Below are 23,293 nucleotides of genomic sequence, written 5' to 3' on the forward strand. Positions count from 1 at the left end.
CGTGCGGCCTTGTTTTTGAATGTTCAGCGATCCATTCTTCCTTCTAGACCCTTGTGCAACCCCACCCTTATGCGTAGCTATTCAACCTATTTACCTATAAAATTAATATTCATGCATAAAAACAAAGCGAAATATTGCAGTCATCACTGTTTTTTGCTTACGTCCTGTTTAAGCTGCATTATTACCTTTTAATTTTTCTATTCGTACTATTCTCCGGTTCCAAAAAGTATCCACTCAGACCTTTCCTTTCTGGAAATGGACTGCGCAGATTCTGTGCCTTGTCCCGGGCTTCCCTGCACGCATTCTGTGTGCCTGGCTTGTGTGATGTTCGATTCTGGCGTAGATGTAAGACTTTGGTAAATGCTCCCTGCTGTCAGTGGGGTCGTTGGAGTTGCTGGCGTCTGACGTCTTCCTCCTAGGCTTGGAGTGCATTGTCCTGAGTCGTTTGATGTCCTTGTTGGTGTTGTTGGCCATTTCATTGACCTTGGACTCTTCTCCTCCTGCAATTTCCTCTTCTCCTCTTCAATCCTCATCCTCTCCTGGACTTCTGGGTTATCCGGGCAGTTTGTTTTCCTGTGAACCTTTACTCTACAACGGCCGCACTTGGATGCGGCTTTGTTGCCTTTTCCTTTCTTCTCAGAACCAGCTTTGATTTGATCTCCTTTTTTCGTGCCCTTTGAGCCACTCATGGGAGGGTTCTTGAGAGTTTCGGCAAGAATGCATGTGTCTGGTTCCTCGGCAAGTGTCGCCATGACTTTTATTTTCATATCTACCATACACTCACGGAGCACACGGTATGCCTTCTCTTTTCTGCAAGCATTTGAACAGATATCCGACAACTCAGCGTAAGCGAGGCCGAATCTCATAGTTTCATCGTCTTGTATGGTCATGCTATCACCTTGACTTGTAGACAGAACTTTCAGACTCTCTGATAGATTCCTGGTCCATCTAGGGATGACAAAGGATTTTGGAAGTTGATCGATCATGCCTATTTGGTCCATCACCTTAAGCACATGGCAGCATTGAATGCCATCCCTACTCATTTTCTTGCAGCTGCAACTGTATATTTCCTTTTCCTCATCCACATCTACCCTGAACTTAGACCTATCAAATTCCTCGCCCGGATATGGTTTCCACACTTTTTCTCCGGGCTCAATAATCTTTTAAAAAAAATATTGCCTCCCCTTTGCCAGGTCAGAGCACTTGAAGTAAGTCCGGTTCCGTAGATTGAGCTGGAATTTCCTGAAAATTTCATTCGTGTATACTTGACTTGCTTGTCTTTCAATCGGAAACCCTGTCTCTAGTGATGGCACCTTCTCTTCTGTTCGATGTCTTTTCTTGTCGAGCGTGGCGAGGCAATTTTGCTGAATCATGTGATACCCATCAACAAACCTTTTTATTGTGTCACTATGGTTGACGTAATTCTTCCACATCGAATTCGTGCTCTCACTGCGAGTGGTTGTTGACGAGAAAGGATAGAAGCAGTCCTTGAAGTAGGCCGGCACCCAGAAATTTCGGAGTTCCCATAGCGTGTTCAGGTGTTTGTTGCCTTCCGCCTTGTGCACAGAAATTGCTGCTTTCCAGGCACGCTCAAACTCGTCTTGATCTAGTGAGTTTTTGACGATTCGAAATAAATCATCAGACATCCCTGGGTGCTGCGCAAACACTGCTACATTATTTTCCTTCAGGTTCTTCCTAATCTGCCACCAGAAGAACCTGTGCCTCGTTCTCGGAAGAGCTTCCTTTATTGTAGTCTTCATCGCCCTGGTCCTGGTCTGTTATTATGTATTTCGGCTCTTTACCTCCCATTGCCTCGACAAACGTGCTTAGGAGCCACTTGAATGACCCTATTTTCTCATCCTTCAAAAGACCTACTCCAAACAGGACAGTCGACCCATGGTTGTCGACACCTATAATTGGTGCAAATGGCAAGCCATATATATTCGTAGAGAATGTCGTGTCAAAAGACACGAAATCTCCATATAGCTCATAATTCATCTTACACAAGGAGTCTGTCCAGAACAGGCTGCACACTACATTGTTCTCTGTCTCTTCCACATGGTGGAATCCCGGCCTCCGCCTCTGCATATCGGCAAACAGTTTCATGGTGTCTGCGATATTAGTGCCGCGCTCTCCAGCCCTGTCCCGACATGCAATGTTGCTTATTTCAATCATGTCGAACATAATTTCTCGCCTCGGTTTCCCCATGGCAGTAAAAATCTTCATAACCTTCCTTGGTTCTAACCTCGCCTTCTGCAGCACTTGTATAAAGAATTTCTCCTGAGGTGTCATCTTCTTATAGCATCTCATGAATTTCAGCATCCAATCAGATGGGTGAAGCTGGTGGTTGTGCTCTAGACGCATGTTCTTCAGATACCATTTCCTCCTATCTGTATCCCTCTTGGCTGTTATTTGGACTGGGCAGCTTGTCCGGATCAAGCAGTTGCTCCTTCTCTCCTTAACATGTCTCTTAGTTGTTTTATTTTGCCCTTCCTTGGTGCACTGAAACACCTGCTTGTCAAGCTGCTGATCATATGTCGATCTTCTGCTCGTTGATCGCTTGGCAGCAAAGCCAACCTTTCTAGCATATCTGCAGAAAAAGAAAAAGCACTCATCCAATGATCCGAATACCATACCACCCTCTGGTTCGAGCGCTTCGGTGACCTCCTAAATCGTTGGGTATATGCCTTCTTTAAACATGTCGTCAATTTCCTTCTCTACAATGGTCGGCGGCGCCATGATGATTCTGTCTACCATGTCTTCGTTCGTCTGATCGCATTCACTTCTGATGACATCAGTTTCATCGCCAGCCACACGTCCACTTACAGCGGAGCTGCTGCTGCTCTGTTGTTTGTCACACGCAGCAGCGTCGTTTATGCATGGAGCGATCAAATCCATAAATGAGTCTGTCTCTCCACTGTTGCATTGTGCAATGCTGCTCCCAGTTTCTCCGGCACTTGTGCAACCAAGGGACTTTGCTGCTTCTACCATGAAATCCATGCTAGCGTTGTACGATAGTTGTTGTTGTGAATGTTGTGTTTCCTTCGAAATGGATGGAGAACTATGATATTTCTTTGCCTCATCTGTTATCCCCTCCGCCAAATCCTAAACACATGGCACGAAACAGAATTAGATGTCTAGAGCAGCATATGCATTTTTTAATTTCTAAACAAAAGATTTATATGACTCGTCAGGGCTCATCTGGTATACCAAAACCAGACCCGTGCCTCTTCACCGAGTATAAGCGGTACACCAGAGGCACTGTTCACATTACACCCAGCAGCACGAATGTGACCATGCTACACACACATCTGGACAAAGAGGCACAGATGTGCTTCTGTTTACACCATACAACCGGAGAGGCACAACAACATCCTATACAAAAGAACAACTGCACATACAGTCGTACCAGACGGACAGCCGTACTCCTGTTTTGCACTTTACCTTGTTCTTCCATAGAACTGTTTGTGTGTTGAATTGAAAAAGGCGACGTCACCTTTGTTTTCCCATGCCTCTCTTTTCCAGCAAATCTTGGCGACAACCTCCGTGCATTGGTGATTTCGCTGACGATTCTGAATGCCATCGGAGATCCTTTTGAAGGACCCCTCATGTTGAACGCCACAGGTGATCCTTTCAAAGGACCTTGCTTATGTTTTCATTGATCCGTGGACTACCACGATACTTGCTTCCTTGCTCGTACACCTACGTGTGCAAGATACTACAATTTAAATATACCAGATGAAAACAAAGAAAAAATTGCTCACAAAAAATATACATTTTCTTTAAATGTTGTTTCACGTTCATATTTGATGTCACCTGTATTGCTTTCTGGTGCTGCTTGATACGTCTCCAACGTATCTATAGTTTTTGATTGTTCCATGCTATTATATTATCAACTTTGGATGTTTATGGGCTTTATTATGCACTTTTATATTATTTTTGGGACTAACCTATTGACCCAGAGCCCAGTGCCAGTTCCTGTTTTTCCCTTGTTTTAGAGTATCGCAGAAAAGGAAAATCAAACGGAGTCCAATTGACCTGAAACTTCACGGAACTTATTTTTGGAACGAAAGCAACCTGGGAGACTTGGAGTCCACGTCAAGGAAACTTCGAGGAAGCCACGAGGCAGGGGCGCGCCCACCCCCTGGGCGCGCCCTCCACCCTCGTGGGCCCCTCGTGGCTCCCCTGACGTACTTATTCCTCCTATATATCTCCATATACCCTAAAACGATCGGGGAGCACAATAGATCGGGAGTTCCGCCACCTGAAGCCTCCGTAGCCACCGAAAGCCAATCTAGACCCGTTCCGGCACCCTGCCGGAGGGGGAATCCCTCTCCGGTGGCCATCTTCATCATCCCGGTGCTCTCCATGATGAGGAGGGACTAGTTCTCCCTCGGGGCTGAGGGTATGTACCAGTAGCTATGTGTTTGATCTCTCTCTCTCTCTCTCGTGTTCTTGATTTGGCACGATCCTGATGTATCATGAGCTTTGCTATTATAGTTGGATCTTATGTTTCTCCTCCCCCTCTACTCTCTTGTAATGGATTGATTTTCCCCTTTGAAGTTATCTTATCGGATTGAGTCTTTAAAGATTTGAGAACACTTGATGTATGTCTTGCCGTGCGTATCTATGGTGAAAATGGGATATCACGTGATTCACTTGATGTATGTTTTGGTGACCAACTTGCGGGTTTCGCCCATGAACTTATGCATAGGGGTTGGCACACGTTTTCGTCGTGATTCTCCGGTAGAAACTTTGGGGCACTCTTTGAGGTTCTATGTGTTGGTTGAATAGATGAATCTGAGATTGTGTTATGCATATCGTATAATCATACCCACGGATACTTGAGGTGACATTGGAGTATCTAGGTGACATTAGGGTTTTGGTTGATTTGTGTCTTAAGGTGTTATTCTAGTACGAACTCTAGGTCTGTTTGTGACACTTATAGGAATAGCCCAACGGATTGATTGGAAAGACTAACTTTGAGGTGGTTTCGTACCCTACCATAATCTCTTCGTTTGTTCTCCGCTATTAGTGACTTTGGAGTGACTCTTTGTTGCATGTTGAGGGATAGTTATGTGATCCAATTATGCTATTATTGTTGAGAGAACTTGCACTAGTGAAAGTATGAACCCTAGGCCTTGTTTCCTAGCATTGCAATACCGTTTACGCTCACTTTTATCATTAGTTACCTTGCTGTTTTTATATTTTCAGATTACAAATACCCATATCTACTATCCATATGCCACTTGTATCACCACCTCTTCGCCGAACTAGTGCACCTATACAATTTACCATTGTATTGGGTGTGTTGGGGACACAAGAGACTCTTTGTTATTTGGTTGCAGGGTTTCTTGAGGGAGACCATCTTCATCCTACGCCTCCTACGGATTGATAAGCCTTAGGTCATCCACTTGAGGGAAATTCGCTACTGTCCTACAAACCTCTGCACTTGGAGGCCCAACAACGTCTACAAGAAGAAGGTTGTGTAGTAGACATCAAGCTCTTTTCTGGCGTCGTTGCCGGGGAGGTTAGCGCTTGAGGGTATATCTTTAGATCTTGCAATCGAGTCTTTTAGTTTCTTGTTTTATCACTAGTTTAGTTTATAAAAGAAAACTATAAAAAAATGGAATTGAGTTTGTCTCATACGCTTCACCTTTTTAATATCTTTCGTGAGTATGATGGAAAGGAAAATTGTGCCAAAGTGTTAGAAGAAGAATGCATTAAAATGTTTGTCACTAAATATTTGAATGATGAGCATGATTGCAATGTTGTTAGTATGAATTCCTTGAATATCCATGATGCTAATGATATGCAAAGCCACAAGCTTGGGGATGCTATGTTTAATGGAGATGATATTTTTTGTCCCCCAAGTTTTGATGAGCAAATTTATTATGATGATAGCATGCCTCCTATTTATGATAATTATATTTATGAAAGTGGATTTGGAGAGGTCATGACTTTATTTAGCAATGATTCCACTATTTCGGAAGAGGTTCCAATTGATTATGAGAACAAAGTTGCTGTGTATGATGATTATTGTGGTGACTTGTATGCTATTAAGAATAATGATAACCATGAAACTTGTCATCGTGATTTTAATTTTCAATTGGATTATGCCTCACATGATAGTTATTTCGTTGAGTTTACTCCCACTATTCCGAATGAGAAGAATTTTGCTTATGTGGAGAGTAATAAAATTTCTATGCTTGTAGACCATGAAAAGAATGCTTTATGTGATAGTTATATTTTTGAATTCATACATGATGCTACTGGAAATTATTATGAGGGAGGAACATATGCTTGTAGGAATTGCAATAATATCAAGTTTCATTTCTATGTGCTTAAAGTTTTGAAGTTATGCTTGTTTTACCTTCCTATGCAAGTTGATTCTTGTTCCCACAAGTTGTTTGCTCACAAACTCCCTATGCATAGGAAGTGGGTTAGACTTAAATGTGCTAGTCATATTCTTCATGATGCTCTCTTTATGTTTCAATTCCTATCTTTTATGTAAGCATTATTGAAATCATCATGCCTAGCTAGGGGCGTTAAACGATAGTGCTTGTTGGGAGGCAACCCAACTTTATTTTTGTTCACAGATTTTTGATCCTAATCATCTATCCTCTGTTATGATTGAGTTTTTTTATGTTTTAATTAGTGTTTGTGCCAAGTAGAACCGTTGGGAAGACTTTGGGAAAGTCTTTGCGATCATGCTGTAAAAAACAGAAACTTTAGCACTCACAAGAATTGCTGCAATTTTTTATTAGAGAGTGCTATTTAGTTAATTATTTTTGCAGATGATTAATAGATAAATTCCTCATGTCCAGAAAGTTATTTTAGAATTTTTGGGGTTCCATAAGTATACGTTTGATCCAGATTACTACAGACTGTTCTGTTTTTGACAGATTCTGTTTTCTGTGTGTTGTTTGCTTATTTTGATGAATCTATGGCTAGTAAAATAGTTTATAAACCATAGAGAAGTTAGAATACAGTAGTTTTAACACCAATATAAATAAATAATGAGTTCATTACAGTACCTAAGTGGTGATTTATTTTCTTATACTAACGGAGCTCACGAGTTTTCTGTTAAGTTTTGTGTTGTGAAGTTTTCAAGTTTTGGGTAAAGATTCGATGGACTATGGAATAAGGAGTGGCAAGAGCCTAAGCTTGGGGATGCCCAAGGCACCCCAAGGTAATATTCAAGGATAACCAAGAGCCTAAGCTTGGGGATGCCCCGGAAGGCATCCCCTCTTTCGTCATCTTTCATCGGTAACTTTACTTGGAGCTATATTTTTATTTACCACATGATATGTGTTTTGCTTGGAGCGTCAATTTATTTTGTTAGGATTTGCTTTCTGTTTGAATAAAATACCAAGATCTGAAATTCTTTTAATGTTAAAGAGTCTTCACATAGTTGCACAATTATTCGACTACTCATTGATCTTCACTTATGTCTTTCGGAGTAGTTTGTTGTTTGCTCTAGTGCTTCACTTATATCTTTTAGAGCACGGCGGTGGATTTATTTTGAAGAAATATATGAACTCTCATGATTCACTTATATTATTTTGAGAGTCTTTAGAACAGCATGGTAGTTTGCTTTGGTTATGAAACTAGTCCTAATATGATGGGCATCCAAGAGGGATATAATAAAAAAATCATATAGAGTGCATTGAATACTATGAGAAGTTTGATACTTGATGATTGTTTTGAGATATGAGGATGGTAATATTAGAGTCATGCTAGTTGAATAGTTGTGAATTTGAGAAATGCTTGTGTTGAAGTTTGTGATTCCAGTAGCATGCACGTATGGTGAACCGTTATGTGATGAAGTCGGAGCATGATTTATTTATTGATTGTCTTCCTTATGAGTGGCGGTCGGGGACGAGCGATGGTCTTTTCCTACCAATCTATCCCCCTAGGAGCATGCGCGTAGTACTTTGTTTCGTTAACTAATAGATGTTTGCAATAAGTATGTGAGTTCTTTATGACTAATGTTGATTCCATGGATTATACGCACTCTCACCCTTCCACCATTGCTAGCCTCTCTAATACCGCGCACCTTTCGCCAGTATCATACACCCACCATATACCTTCCTCAAAACAACCACCATACCTACCTATCATGGCATTTCCATAGCCATTCCAAGATATATTGCCATGCAACTTTCCACCGTTCCGTTATTATGACACGCTTCATCATTGTCATATTGCTTTGCCTGATCATGTAGTTGACATCGTATTTGTGGCAAAGCCACCGTTCATAATTCTTTCGTACATGTCACTCATGAGTCATTGCATATCCCAGTACACCGCCGGAGGCATTCATATAGAGTCATATTTTGTTCTAAGAATCGAATTGTAATTCTTGAGTTGTAAGTAAATAAAAGTGTGATGATCATCTTAGTGGAGTCTCTGCTGCTTAGAATGCTCCTCTTCGCAGGTGTTTGTTGCACACCATGCTCCTGGTTGGGACGTTTGCCAAGAACTTGTATCTCACTCTTGACTCCAATTATTCCAGCCCGCATGGCATGTGCATGTTTGACAGCATCTGCATCCTTGATCTTCTTCTCGTTTTGTAGTAATTTTTTTTCTTCCACCTCTCGATGCTCAACTGCAGAGTAGATGCACAGGATAAACAGATATTACAATATTCATCCAGGATATATAAATCATTTTTGTTGTTGTTAATGATCTACTATTTGGTGTTCTCAGTGGTGGCACCTTGACAGCAAACGTCCCAGAAATAAAAGACCAAACACTAATGTTCAACTGCCTTACATTACCTGCCTCCCATAATCCTTGCCGATGTTGTTCAAAGACCGACCGTCCCTGTTGTCCTGACCAGATGACGCACTCCTAAACATCTGCCCAAAAAAGAGACATAATAAATATAAAGGTTATAAACCTGCAGTATGAGTGTTGAAACTTTTCAAAGTCGATCTCAATCTTCCTTACTAACCTTTTACACTTACAACGCAACAGAGATATATTTTTAGTTCTATATAATTGACATATATAAATATATACATGAATTAATTTTTAATTAAACTACAACCTCAACCAAAGTGAGATCCTCTGATGCTAATTTTCTTGTGAAACACTTAACACAAAGATAACCATGAAACCTAACAAAAGTAACAAGCTCGTATTACAAGGACGGGAGTACACAAAACAAAAAACAAACTCAAATCAGAGCTACAGTATAAACTAAACAGTTTTATTCTATGAATCCCGACCACAACAAATTCATCGGCGAATTGAATTTCGTGTATCAGGAATCGACATGCAAAAGGTGCGTTGATACATTTTTTACTAACCTTTGATTGCGGAATCTTATGCGCTGATTGTTCAGAACTCACACCTTTATAAATTGTGGGGGTCTGCTTCCCTGCAGTTTGTCAGCAATCTCCTTCAATGATTTTGAATCTGGGAGAGAGAGAAAAGAGAAAGAGAGAGGGAGAGAGAAAGAAAGAGAGAGGCTACTTTGATTTTTTGCATGCAGGATAAGAATAACCTGATAGGTGGGGTGAGTTTTGCGACGCATGAGAGATGGGCATGTTTCTTGGGCGTGACAAGATGTGGTAGGTCAACTTCACTTGACCATCAACGAGACTGACAAGTGGGCTCTCAGTTACTAATTCCTCTAAGTCTCTCACTAACTTGTGGGGTCGGCCTTATATGACTCCTACGAGGAGTACCTCCATCTGAGGTGAGAAAATGTGGTAGGTGGACTTCAAAGTCATACTGACATGTGGGCTCTCAAATAGTTCCTCCAAGTATTTGACTAACTTGTGGGGTCATCCACAGATGAGTTCTAGATCTCTCTCCATCTAGCATCGGTGGCGACAGGTGAGGCATATTCTAGCTCTCCAAAGGAAGGACAATCCTGATCCCTCCGCGGAGTTCGCTCGTCACTGAAAAATTATTGGTCTCCTTCATCTCACTCGCCGTGTATCTCTTGTTCAGGTAATCCATTGCATCCTGACCATGATTATGCCACCGAATCAACGTTTGAACAAAAAAATTACCGGTGCTAGTAATTCCGCGGGCTGCGTACACACCGCATGTGCGCAACACAGCAGGTGGAGCGCGATTTGAATATCGGTTCCGGATCCAATTATCTTCAGCTGGTCCGTGCTCAAACTGTTGTGTCGTATTAACAGTAGAAGGGTTATGGATTTAAAATTAGGACTCAACTGACCTCACTTTAATCATGACAACTGCATGCTTGCGCCGTGATTTTGCTAAGTTGAGCTATATCTCCAGCCATGCAAAACTTAAGCACTCTCGTGACCACAGATTATATTATTTGCAGAGCTCAATGAAACTGCAGTCAAAATTCACTATCCTGATCCCTAACATGAGGACACAGGTCAAATGATTGTAAAGATCCACAATCTATAGCAGAGATCCAAACGACTTACGTCCGTTTTTGCAAAGCACTTACTAACTTAGAGTTAGAATCCGTCTTAGCTAACCAACCTGTTGATGATGGTCTCACATGGACTGCTAACAACTATCTTACATAACTGACCTGGTAACAATGACGTCTCATGGCCTCTTATGTAGAGTTCGATGAGATGGACTCCACACCACAGCTGTCGGAGACTTAGTCTCAGTCTGTCGATGGCACGGAGATTGTCACCCAAGATTTCATGGTTCATGACCAACTAGAGACAGAGACTAAGGATCAAGTTAAAACATGCAGCGCATAAAAAGCTTGTTGAGGAGTACATGACAAAGAAGCAGCTTGCTGCCTTGAAGTAGGTGTTTTTTGTCATGCATCTTGCGTGTGTCGTTGAAATTTCTTTGGAAATCAATACCTCTCATTCTAGCTGCATTTTTAATCACGGCTTAAATATTTGTCTCTGTTTTGTTTACTCGGCATTCATATGTAAGCTTCTGCCAGAAAAGCACGTGGTTCAACAATACATTTGCTAAAGGTCATTTCTTATCTTTGTCCACAGAGCTGTTACAATGGGTGAATATGAAGAAGAGTTCAGCACAAAACTTAGCTTCCAGAAATTCATTACTGTCTGTGAAAAGCTAAAAGAACCACAAAAGCAGCTTGTCAGAGATATTGGTTTTGGATACCTTCTAGATCTATGCTGTCATGAGCTTCCAAGGTGTTCCGTTCGCTGGCTTGTCCGCTATTTTGATTGCCCTTCGAGGTATTTCATACTGCCTAGTGGATACATATTCCTTATCAACTCGTACACCATGCACCGGATCTTAGGAATTCCACTGGGCGAGCAGATTATCCCTAGAAAATGCTTAGAAACTTTCAGATGTCAGGTTAAGTCTGAAACTCGGTGTGCTGGGCACGCTCCAAACATCAGAGAGTTAAATGATCTCATAACCCCAGAGCTGACAGGAGAAGTGTTTCAACGGATTTTCGTGATGTTTGCAACAGCGGTATTTCTATGCCCAACGACATATGACTGCATTAGCCCCGACTACTTAGCCGCTCTAGAAGGACCAGCAAGTAACATATCATCATATGATTGGTCCAATGCTGTCACAGAGAAACTGGTGGCATCACTCTAGACCTTCAAGGACAAAGGATTCGCAGGCGCCCTGTGTGGCTGCCTCCTGATTCCAGTGGTTCTTCACTAACTTGTACATTTCTTTATACCCACAAGCAGCTACAAGAACATGATTAATTTTTACCTCTTCCCCACTTGCAGATAACGTATTTTGAGTTCCTGGATACAAAGATTATGGACCTGGAACCTGACACTCCTGCAAGAGTTGTCATGTGGGACACAGAGGCCATTAAGAATTATGCTAACATAGACAGTCTGTCAACAAAGGACGGAATTTTTGGGAAACACACGGTGAGTCAACTTTTCATCATTCTCCTTTGGTGAAGTTTTCGACTCAACATAATGACTTAGCTGCCATGTATTAATTTGACTTGATTGTAATTGTTTCCTTTGACATGGCAGCTGAAAGACATTAGGCGCATGCCTTTCCAACCACTACCTGGCTTTCAGGCGCCATTTTTCCAAATGTGTCCCAGACTAGAAGCCTACATAGAAGAATTTGTGCCTCAAGAAAAACTTTGTTTCGTAAGTGATTTCCAGCTTCTGCACCTAATTTTATGTTTGAAATGATGTTCCCTAGGTTTTTACGAAACAGATACATGTCCTATTGTGTTCATCCAGACAGTTTCCTATAGAACGTTAGTTGTTCTTTTGTGTTAAAACTAGAAGTGCTTCATATAGGACGTTAGCTATCCTTTCATGGTCATCCAGACAGTTTCCTATAGTACCTTAGCTGTGCTTTTGTGTTAAAACCAAAAGTGCTTCCTATAGGACGTTAGCTGAGCTTTTGTGTTAAAACCAGAAGTGCTTCCTATAGTACGTTAGTTGTGCTTTTGTGTTAAAACTAGAAGTGCTTCCTATAGGACATTATCTGTGCTTTTGAGTTAAAACCAGAAGTGCTTCCTACAGGACGTTAGCTGTGCCTTTGTGTTAAATATAGAAGTGCTTCGAATAGTACGTTAGTTGTGCTTTTGTGTTAAACATAGAAGTGCTTCGTATAGTACGTTAGCTGTGCTTTTGTGTTAAATATAAAAGTGCTTCCTATAGTACGTTAATTGTGCCTTTGTGTTAAATATACAAGTGCCTCCTATAGTACGTTAGTTGTGCTTTTGTGTTAAAACTAGAAGTGCTTCCTATAATACGTTAGTTGTGCCTTTGCGTTAAAACTAGCAGTGCTTCCTATAGTACGTTAGTTGTGCCTTTGTGTTAAATATAGAAGTGCTCCCTGTAGTACGTTAGTTGTGCTTTTGTGTTAAAACTAGCAGTGCTTCCTATAGTACGTTACCTGTGCCTTTTTGTTAAAACTACAAGTGCTTCCTATAGTACGTTAGTTGTGCTTTTATGTGAAAAGATATTTTCATTTTCGGTATTAATAACTTCTTTTCATTCTCGGTATTAATAATTTCGGATGGTTTTTGTTTCAATTCCAGGCCAAGGTGAAAATTGCCAAAGTTATCAATGAAATGTACACAGAACTTTTCTCGCGGTTTCAACCAGTTCTCGAGCAGAAATTGGAGAACCTCCTTTCACTTGGTAGGGATCTTAATGCAAAAGAAACCAAGACCAGAGATCGGGGTGTTTATTGTAACTTGCAACAGGACAACTCAAATGAAAAATAAACTTTTTCATCACTCCCTTCAACATATTCTATGCTTCCAAGTTCTAGCACGACAAGCAGTCAAAGTTCTTCCAGCAGTGACTCGACCAGTGTCCTTCACGCCACATCATACTCCCTGGAAAATTTAAAGGGTTGCTGCGATACCCCTGACCCAGAATCCGTACGACAAAGAGCAGTCCCAAATTCATCTATCTTCACGCCTAAAATCATCAACCCAGATTAAGTTGCTACTGGAGGTGAACAGGATCAACCACAACAAAGAGGACATTAATGAACAAGCCAAGATTCATCTGGACAAAGTGCATAACCATCTGCACAACTGCCTTGATGGCTTGCCAATTCATGAGCCCTTCGTGTCAACATCTGATATGCTGGAGAGCGGGGCAATTATAATGACAGGTGAAAATTCGTCTGAGCGTTCCCTACCGATTGAAACCCAAAATTTTGCTGGAGTATCTGTAGACCACAACTCTTTGACAAGCCCACTGGAAAAACTCTTGGAGGAAACAGCAAAACCTACTGCAACAAAAACATCAGCCTCGCACTCTGCGGTTGACAAATAATTACTGACTGCTCCAATCTCAACAGATACACTTGGAGCACCTGTTTATCACATTGGGAAAACGTCACCAACTACTGCACGGTCCAGCGGTTCTGACAGCGCTCACAACAACTCTTTAACCAACACAAAGAGCCTCACTATATCCCAACCTGCACAAAAATCAAACAATGTCACTGGACAACATTCTTCTTCGCTGCCGGAAGATAAGGTCCATCTTGTTTCAATTTTGAGTGACGAGAAGAACATTGCTGAAACAGAACGCATAAGAGCTACTTTCTCCCTTGCTCCTACAGTAGAAGTCCCCGGTGTTTCTGCCAGCAGTTCTGGCTCAGTACTGGACACGGGACAAGCAATTCCATCCACTAGTGATGCTCCACTGGTTGTTGCACCATCTGTTGATGGAGAAGACAATAACATTGAAGAAGAACATGAACAATGTATGAAGCAACCACCTATTAATCCCATAGACAGCGTCCCTATTACCACAAGCGCACATCCGCCAGAACCGGAACCACAAATGACAGCTCACAAGAGGTCCTTATAGCAGTCAGAAGATCCAGGTAACAAGAGTACAACGCCTCCTAAGAAAAGAGTTAGGATACTGGACCCTCCACATAATTCAACAGAAACTGCAAACAACCAGTCTCTACATGCTGACAACCGCAGAGGCCTCCTTGATTGTGGATTCATTGATGATGATCAAATATGGTCTGACCCATCTATCTATGAACAACTTGATAGAGTCATTGAACAAAAAAATAAACAACCCTTTCATAACCAAGTAGCATCACAACAATGCCAACCTGATACTGTCTCACACTTGGCCAAGAATTCAAGCTCGTCAGCTATATCTTCCCTTTCTAACTATCCAGAGCCACCTATACCCAGTAGATCATGATCAATGTCAGGCGGTAGCCACCTCACACAGGCCTTTGATACGTCATACTCTACAGGTTTAACTCAAACTGTCCTGTCCCAAAGTTTACCAGCAACTCCCTTGTCCCAACACTACAACCAACCATCTCCTAGTATCAAAAACCACTTCTACCGACATCCTGGTGCTTAGAATAACGGCAGTTCAAACAACAGCCAACGCTCACCATATGCGATGAACAACCAAAGTCACAAGCAGTACCAGCAACAAACCACTATCCGTGATGCCCACTACCCCCAACACAATGATGCTTAGAATAACAACACTACACGGTGCCAACAACGCCAACCTCAAGAGCAGAACAATCAGCAACCACACAGAGGCGAGTCTAATGGAAAAAGTTACAGTGCCTTGCAACAACAGTTCAACAGCATGCAGTATTCCGGCCATCCTCTCCAGCATTTTCCAACAAATATTCCTTCAAGCTCAACCGGTGATCCAACTATCAGAACATTAGAACTGCGCATGCAGCACCAACCACAACGCCTAATGTTCCAAAGAAACAACAATTATAATGAGGGTCGTCTGCAACTTAGTAATGGTCAACTGAACTCTGGTGGTCATGTCTTCCAGCCTCATCAACATCAGTCTCAGCTAGAACAGACTAGATTCACTGACCAAGGGAATGACCATCAAGATCACTGCCAACTTTTGGAAATAAGAGACTCTACAATGGAGGAGAAAGAAGTGTATGAAACAATTGTCGACAGTACGCCAAGTATCAAGCAAAATGATAGGTAATGAACTCGTTGTTCCTGCTACAGTAAAGTTTTGGTCCCTTCGTTTACTAATGCAATGTATTCTGCCTGAAGCTATCATATTCAAGTGTTTTGGATCGATTCTTCTACTATTGTAATTGAATACAAATCATTTCCTCTTATGTTAAAAAAGAAAATCTTACGATTTAAAATTCATTTTTTTACAGCAAGAGGATATTCTCCGTCGATCGACGTTGGGCCGATCACCAAACTTTAGGTTTGTCAATGAAGGTATACGGATATATCAACTCATTCGTGGTCGACGCCTACTCAACGTTGCTAATGAAAGAACAATTCTACGGACAACCAACACTTGTGCACAAGCATATAATGTACATGGACACTTCTATAAGTTCTTGCATCTCATAAATAATAATAACAAGCCACATTTACTACTACTACCACACTGAGTGACACAGCTTCAATTTTCTGCAGGATAAATTTCAGGTTCTAGGAGAAAGCATTGAACTACTCAAGGAACACATTGTGGAAAAAACTATTGGGTACAGACTGCCCAACAAACGTAGCATCGTGAGTTCACCCTACTCACTCTATCTGCCTAGTGTTCGTCTTCGATTCTACTAGTTTTTCTTGTTACAATGATATCATTTCCTGTTAATTATTTTAGGTCTTAATACCTATGAGAAAGGAACCACATTTTATCTACCTCATCATCGTGAATCTTTCAATGCGTCGCTTCGAAATTCTTTGTCCTTATATCAATTGCGACGGTACAAAGGAGCACTCGGACATTGTCATCGAAAACTTCAAGAGAGCTTACCATTATGCTTACAACAACCATCCTCACACCATGGCCTCTTTTCATGTCAAACCTGTGCAGAGTGTATGTAACTCAGACAGAGAGTGAGTTTCTTTTATATGTAGCTCTACCTCATTTAAACCATGCATTTCTTTGTTCCACTACACATCCCATATCTACTGTTCACCTTCTAATCACTAACATTAATGCTCTCAATTTTCAGGGATGACAGTGTTATTTACACCATGCATTTGATGCCACTCATTAATTTGAATTTTAATTCATTTTTATCAACAAAGTAAGTTTAGTCTCATTGACAACAAATCAACATACGCTCATCCAAGCCAGCTGAACATTATGTTTTACAATAAATTTTATCAGTTTGCATGGTTATGTGTTTGCAGATCCATGTGAAACAGATGAGAGAACAACTAACTTACAAAATGATAACATCCCACTACAACACAGGGCATGTATTTGAGGCACTGAGCATTGTCCTCAACAAACACAATATCCGGCGCGAAAGAAGAAGAGTTGGAAGAAGATGACTACTGCTTAAATGTGCCTTAATTTAGCTGGAGCCATGCGAACATTATTTCAACCATATTGACTCCTGTAATCACAACAATGTTTCAGCTATTTTTGTGTCGGTCCAAGATATCTCCTATGGATCCCATTAAACACAGTTGTAGTTTTTCCAAAAGTTGTAAACATGATATTCAATACAACACTTCCTTGCACTAGAACGCCACTCACTTCGAGTAGACATAATAAAAGAAACATCTGCAACACAGAGGAAAAACACTATCAATACGTAAGCATCTGACGAAGGAGCTAAATGACTCACCTCCAGTAATGTTGCTAAATGACTCACCTCCAGTAATGCGGGTCATAGAGGCACTGTTGTGCCTCTTGTCCATGTAGAACGTGCATCTCTTACCACAGACAACTAAGCTGACACACACAAGTGCGCCACCAGTTAACATAGGACCGTCCCCTCTTGATAGCTTAACACCGGCCCCTCTCCAAGCCAATGAGTCATGGAAGCACGACCGTGGCTCAAGTTAACGAAAGAAGAAACCATCCTCTGTGATAGATGACTAAACTGAAAAAATACCAAAACAGAAGAACGATCGTGACTTCAACTATAAAAGGTCCGTGACCTCACAAGTTTCAACGACGAGTCTCTCTCAGCAAATAAGTGAAAGCAAACGTTTCGAAAGAAAGGCGCGACTGTGCCTCTGAGTAACATCGTAGACATGCCTCTCTGAGCGAACGTGTAAGAGAAAGCATTTGCGAACAACAGACAGAACTCTGACTCAACATAACATAGAACATGCCTCCACTAACTAGACATACGTGACTTCACTAGCAGACTAACTAGAAGTATTACAGAACATACAACCATGACAGTGACTCATACTAACATAACGCAATGCCTCTCCGAATTTAATGTCCAAAGGAAGGATAACGCCTCTACCAAATATACGACAATGCATCCAATACCTTCACGGCCATGCCTTTCAGAATCAAAGTACCACCACAATAATTGAAACACAGAAACACAACCATCGATAACACAATACTCCCACAGCAAGTATCACACTGGATTACCGTCCCTAAACACACAACATATATTGAAACAGACAACATATATTGAAATAGACAGCACAGTGAGAAAATCTGAAGAATCTTGAACACACTCAAGGTTTGCATAAAAATATTTCAAACACACAACCACAACCGTATATTCAATATAAAAACAACCATGCCAAACACAGTACAAACACAACGCAAAAGTAAAGCCCCTACCTGTCAGTGTAACGATATTGAGAGAAGAACTGAAGCAGCTAGCAAACTAATAACACCAGAGCGCGCCTTGCCTAAAACAAAAACAATGCCTCCCTGAAATGACAACTGTGCGCTACCTAGAATCACGAAAGTGCACATCTGAGTGCTCCCCTTAATACATCTCATCTTATACCAACTCGTAGCAAAAAATATTAGAGGAAAATATTCTTGAAGGCACCCAATCAAGAAAAACATAATGGAACGAAAATAAACTTAAATTTCCAATCTAGTCAACTCCATCCGGTTCAAAATAAAACCACCACAATTACAAATTCATCAGTCTATGTAATATTACCCCATACAATAACTATCAAATAACCAATTCATCACACAATCCATCTTGCCAGCACTTCCACCTGGACTACTCCTCAGAAACGTCCTCGCCATCTGAGATCAGGAAAACAACAATGATGTAGGATGTCCCTCATTGACAGAAACCGGCGGTATAGCTCATAGCTCACATACCCTTCCTAAAGGAAAAGCAAATGAAAACATGAATATACAAAAAAATTAGTACTGTTCTAGCAACAAAGGCAGAAACTAACGAAAATGAAATCTTCACTTACAGTAGCTCCATATTTCAGGTGATCAAAAGTAAGTGGCTTCCAATCCCAGTAGTGACGAAGAAATTCTGGAAAAGATGACTCCAGCTTTGAATAAGATTCGTCAATGATGGCTCCTGCTAAGTCCTCCATGGAGTCCCTTTCTTCGCCGCCTTTGATCATAAACTTCTCTTGGATGTCGATGTGGTACCCTTCTGGAATTCTGATGAAATCTTGAAAAAGAGCATATCTAATATTCCTAACGCCCACACTAGAGAAAGTTATACCTCTATTCTCAAGGAAATCCTTCAGGGCAGGGCACTCCATCCTGGCCCTGCAGAAGTGATAGACCAAAATATGATTCCGCATAGCCAGTTGCATGACGGCGACTTTTCTACGCCCGTAACAATCCTTTCGCGTGAACTCCATGTCGAGACCAACAAACTTGTGCTTCTCCTCGCGCAACCAGTCCTCGTACAAGGCAATGATCTCCTCCACCTTGTCAGGCTCGTTGGTGTACCACATGTCGAGCTTCGTGCTACCATCAGCAACTATAGGATGATACTCGATGGTGTTCAAAAAGTCGTCCATGGCAGCGAGCAGCAAGGTGCCAATGGAGATTCCTAAGACCCTATGACAAGGTTGGGGAGTGGTGAGGATGGTGGGAACTGCCTGATGTTCTGTGGCTACAATACGATGTGAAGACCTCACAAACACGGCCAGTATTTAACCTTGGCGAGGGACGTTTGATTTACAATGCGCATTAACGTGTGAACTAGGAACAACGAATAGACGGTTGTGCTTCCCAAGCTCATAAAACCATGCACTTCGTAAAGTCACGGCTGTGGACAAATATTTGATGCCGTGGAGAAATCAAGGAGCCTCTAACTTTATTTTATGGTAACTAACACACTGAATAGTCACATCAAACAGCCGACACATCGGTCATCAATTCCTCCTTTGAACAAAGACCACCGACGGAAGTATCCAATGAAGCAAACGAACAGCCAGCCGTACACCTTAGATCCGAAGGCCAAAACTCATTCGTGCCTCATCTAGCTATATTCACAACATCTGTCCCTCGAGAGTCAAGGCTGGTTTCACGTGAGGCCCGGGTATGCAGGCACAAGACGCACATACGTGTCTATCCCACAGGCACAGGTATGCAGGCACACGACACACATATGTGTCTATTCCATAGACACGGGTATGCAGGAACGTAGAGATACAGGTAGCAACTCGCTAGAAACACGTGAATGCAGGCAACGCAAGCACGGAAACTTAGCCTCTACATGCATGTGCTTCGTCTTGGCAAGGCATGAATACGGCATTGCAATTGACGTTCTCGAGCCACGGCTACACACCCTCTGCGTACAGACATGGAATTGTAGTTTCTCCGACGCACAAGCACGGTTTTCGAATTGGCATTCTCAAGGCACAGGTACAAATCCTCTGGATGCAAAAAAGAGAGGTGGCAGAGGCATGGGTAAGAACACTCTGTTTGAGAGGCACGGTTGCAAACTCTCAAGAGGGACAGCCATGTAACACCGCAGACACATAGAATCGTGACGTGTATCACGTGAGATACATCAAATACAAGCAGCGAATCAACGGGAGAAGTGAAAGAGCAACAGTTTTAAAGTGTCCAGAGGCACGGGCGTGTAGAAGCACAGGCACGACGAGTCACAACCACCGCATCCCCTCACGGACGGGCGTCTGGCACCACAGGCACGTAGAGTCACAGCCGGCGTGTCTCCTGAGACAAGCGAATGCAGGTACAGGACACACAGAACTGAAGCGTATACAGGCACGGAATTGCGGCTTTTGGCGCACAGGTACGGCTTTGGAATTGACGTTCTCGAGGCACGGGTACAAACCACCTGGATGCACAAAAGAGTGGTGGCAGAGGCACGGTTGTGTAGTCTGAAGAGAAACTGCCGTGTGACACCACCACATAGAGACATCGCGTATGTCACGTGAGGTACATGAATAGCAGAAAAGAAGCCACGGAAGTGAAGCCTCCACGGACACGGATGCCGGGCTTCTAGAGGCACGGTCCTGAAGAACACAAAGACAAGAAATTGAAAATGTTGCCTCGTACATTACCAGATGTGCCTCTCTTGTGCGAATGTGTAAAACACAACAATACAAACACAAACAAACGGCGGTGAATATAAGCCAAACAAAAAACACGCTTCTCCCAAACAATATATATGCATCCCCTCACGGACGGGCGTCTGGCACCAGAGGCACGTAGAGTCACAGCCAGCATGACGCCTGAGACACGCAAATGCACGTACAGGAGACACAGAATTAAAGCGTATATAGGCACGGAATTGCGGCTTCTCATAGTTCTCGAGGCACGGGTACAAACCACCTGGATGCACAAAAGAGTGATGACAAAGGCACGGTTGTGTAGTGTCAAGAGGAACTGCCGTGTGAAACCAGCACGTTACAGACATGGCGTGTGTCACGTGAGGTACATGCATAGACGGAAATAAGCCACGGAAGTGAAGCCTGAACAGACACGGATGTACGGATTCTCGAGGCACGGTCCTAAAGCACACAAAGACAGGAAACTAAAATGTTGCCTTGTACGTTAGTAGACGTGCCTCTCTTGTGCGAACGTGTAAAAGACAACAATACAAACACAAACAAACGGCACTGAATATAAGCCAAACACAAAGCGCGCTTCTCCCAAACAATACATATGCGCCACTTCAACAGGTTCTCTAAATGTACATGAACTCGCGCAAACGTCAACAATGAACTTGTAACATGAAAAAACATAAGAAGTTATATTCACATAACATGAGACGGTACTCCATAGGTTTGAACTAAAAGTACTCATTAATTATACAAAAAAATAAATGAAAGTCTTCCAGGAGCCATTCTTCTTAGACCACCGTGACCATTCTACTCAGTTGGAGTTCTGCTCAGAAGCATCAACGGCGTCCGGGGTCAGGAAGACAACGAGGATGCATCATGTCCATCATAGACAGAACTCAGCGGTAGAGCTCGTAGCTGACATACCCCTCCTAAAATAAAAGGCGGATGAGATGAAGATATACGTAAAGGGGAAAAGGTACTATTGTCTCAATAAAACAAAAATATAAAGAAAGAAAATCATAAAAAACAAAATTTTCACTTACAATTGCCGCATATTTGAGGTGTTCAAGGGAAAGCGGCTTCCATTCCTAGTAGTCATGCAGACCTTGTGGAAAAGACGACTTCATACTCAAGTAAGATTTGTTTATGACGGCTCCTGCCAAATCTGCCATGGAATCCCTTAGATTGCCTCCTTTGATCATGAGCTCCTCTTGAAGGTCGATGTGACACTCTCTTGGGATTTTGAGGTAACTGTTTGCGAGAACATCCCTATCATTCCTGACGTCGACACTAGCGAAAATTATACCTTTATTCCGAAGGAAATCCTTCAGGGCAGCGCACTCCGTCCTGGCCTTGCACAAGTGATAGACAAGAACATGCTTGCGCATCGCCATTTGCATAATGGCGACTTTTGTACTACGATCAAAATAATCCTCTCGTGTGTACTCCAGATCAAGACCAACAAACTTGTACCTGTCCTCACGCAGCCATTCCTCATAGAGAGTAAGAATCTCCTCCACCTTGTAGGGCTCGTTGGTGTACAACACCTCGAGCTTGGTATTACCATCAGCATCTATAAAGAGACGCTCAGTAGTGTTCCTGAAGTCGTCCATGGAACCAAGGGTGAGACGACAATGGAGTTTGACTGTGCTTCTCGTACGAGGCGAGGATGATGGGAGCTACCTGCACTTCTCTGGAGAGAATAAGATGCGATGACCTCCAAGAATAGACCACTACTTAACCTTGGGGAGAGACGACTCAGTTACCATGCGCCCATTTAACTGCACCAATGGATGATTGTGCTTCTGCAGCTCATGAAACCATGCACTTCAAAAGTCACGACTGCCACGCTGTAATCGAGGAGCCTCTAGGTCAACTCTAGAACGGTATCTGGCACAATAAATACTAACAATAAATAGTCATCCCATCGGTCACCAGCACATCTTTTGACCGAGAGAACAATGCGAAGAGGCAAACGAGATGACCTTGTCGTACAAATACTACACTGGGAGTGAACAAAAATAGAAGCACGGTTCGGCCAGAACAAAAGCCACACGCATGCCTCCACTTTGGTTAAAGACAAACCTCAGTGACATCAACGGACCAGAAACATTGACAAAACAAAAGCGCGTCCATGCTTCTGACATACATATAACCGTGGGCTATCATACATATTCCCGCCTGAAGCCAGCGTACATCAAAATAGTGGCTCCCCTGGGTCAACGACTGCCTGAAAAAAATTGCAATACCACAGTCACAAACCGTGACTCGATTTCAGATGAAAATGTGCCTCTCATTAGGAACCATCATGCCTCCCGTCAATTTGCATCCCCCGACATATCGACCATGCCTCTCCTGTTACAACGACGGTGCATCTAATAACATCATCACCGATACTCTCCTAAAGACACACCCAACCATATCTGATTAAACATGTGATTAAAAAAACATAGAAGCACAACATGCTTTTCAGTATATATAACCGTGCCTCACAAAAAGTATGTGAGGCAGGATAGGCACGTAGAAGACTCCGCTAGGAAGCAGGATAGCTATACAACTACAGTGAGAGGCAGCTGGATGAGTCAAACGTCTCGCATCCCCATAACACCTCGG

General features: G+C 42.3%; 1 protein-coding gene and 1 pseudogene across 1 annotated transcript; both read right to left on the reverse strand.

The window, feature by feature from the left end:
- Positions 1 to 206: 206 nt before the first annotated feature.
- On the reverse strand, positions 207 to 19,162 carry LOC147971501 (uncharacterized; annotated as a pseudogene).
- Positions 19,163 to 21,768: 2,606 nt separating this feature from the next.
- LOC147971502 (uncharacterized) lies at positions 21,769 to 22,293 on the reverse strand. Its single transcript, XM_087524000.1, has one exon. It carries the CDS (start codon positions 22,291 to 22,293, stop codon positions 21,769 to 21,771), a length of 525 nt encoding a protein of 174 aa, XP_087380126.1.
- Between the last annotated feature and the right edge of the window lie 1,000 nt (positions 22,294 to 23,293).

Source organism: Triticum urartu, chromosome 5A, assembly GCF_056163025.1.
Source record: "Triticum urartu cultivar PI428250 chromosome 5A, HENAU_Tu73, whole genome shotgun sequence".
In the NCBI taxonomy this organism is placed as follows: domain Eukaryota; kingdom Viridiplantae; phylum Streptophyta; class Magnoliopsida; order Poales; family Poaceae; genus Triticum; species Triticum urartu.

Excerpts from the sequence above, each read along its gene's own strand:
- LOC147971502 (XM_087524000.1), bottom strand. The coding sequence starts at position 22,293 with ATGGACGACTTCAGGAACACTACTGAGCGTCTCTTTATAGATGCTGAT.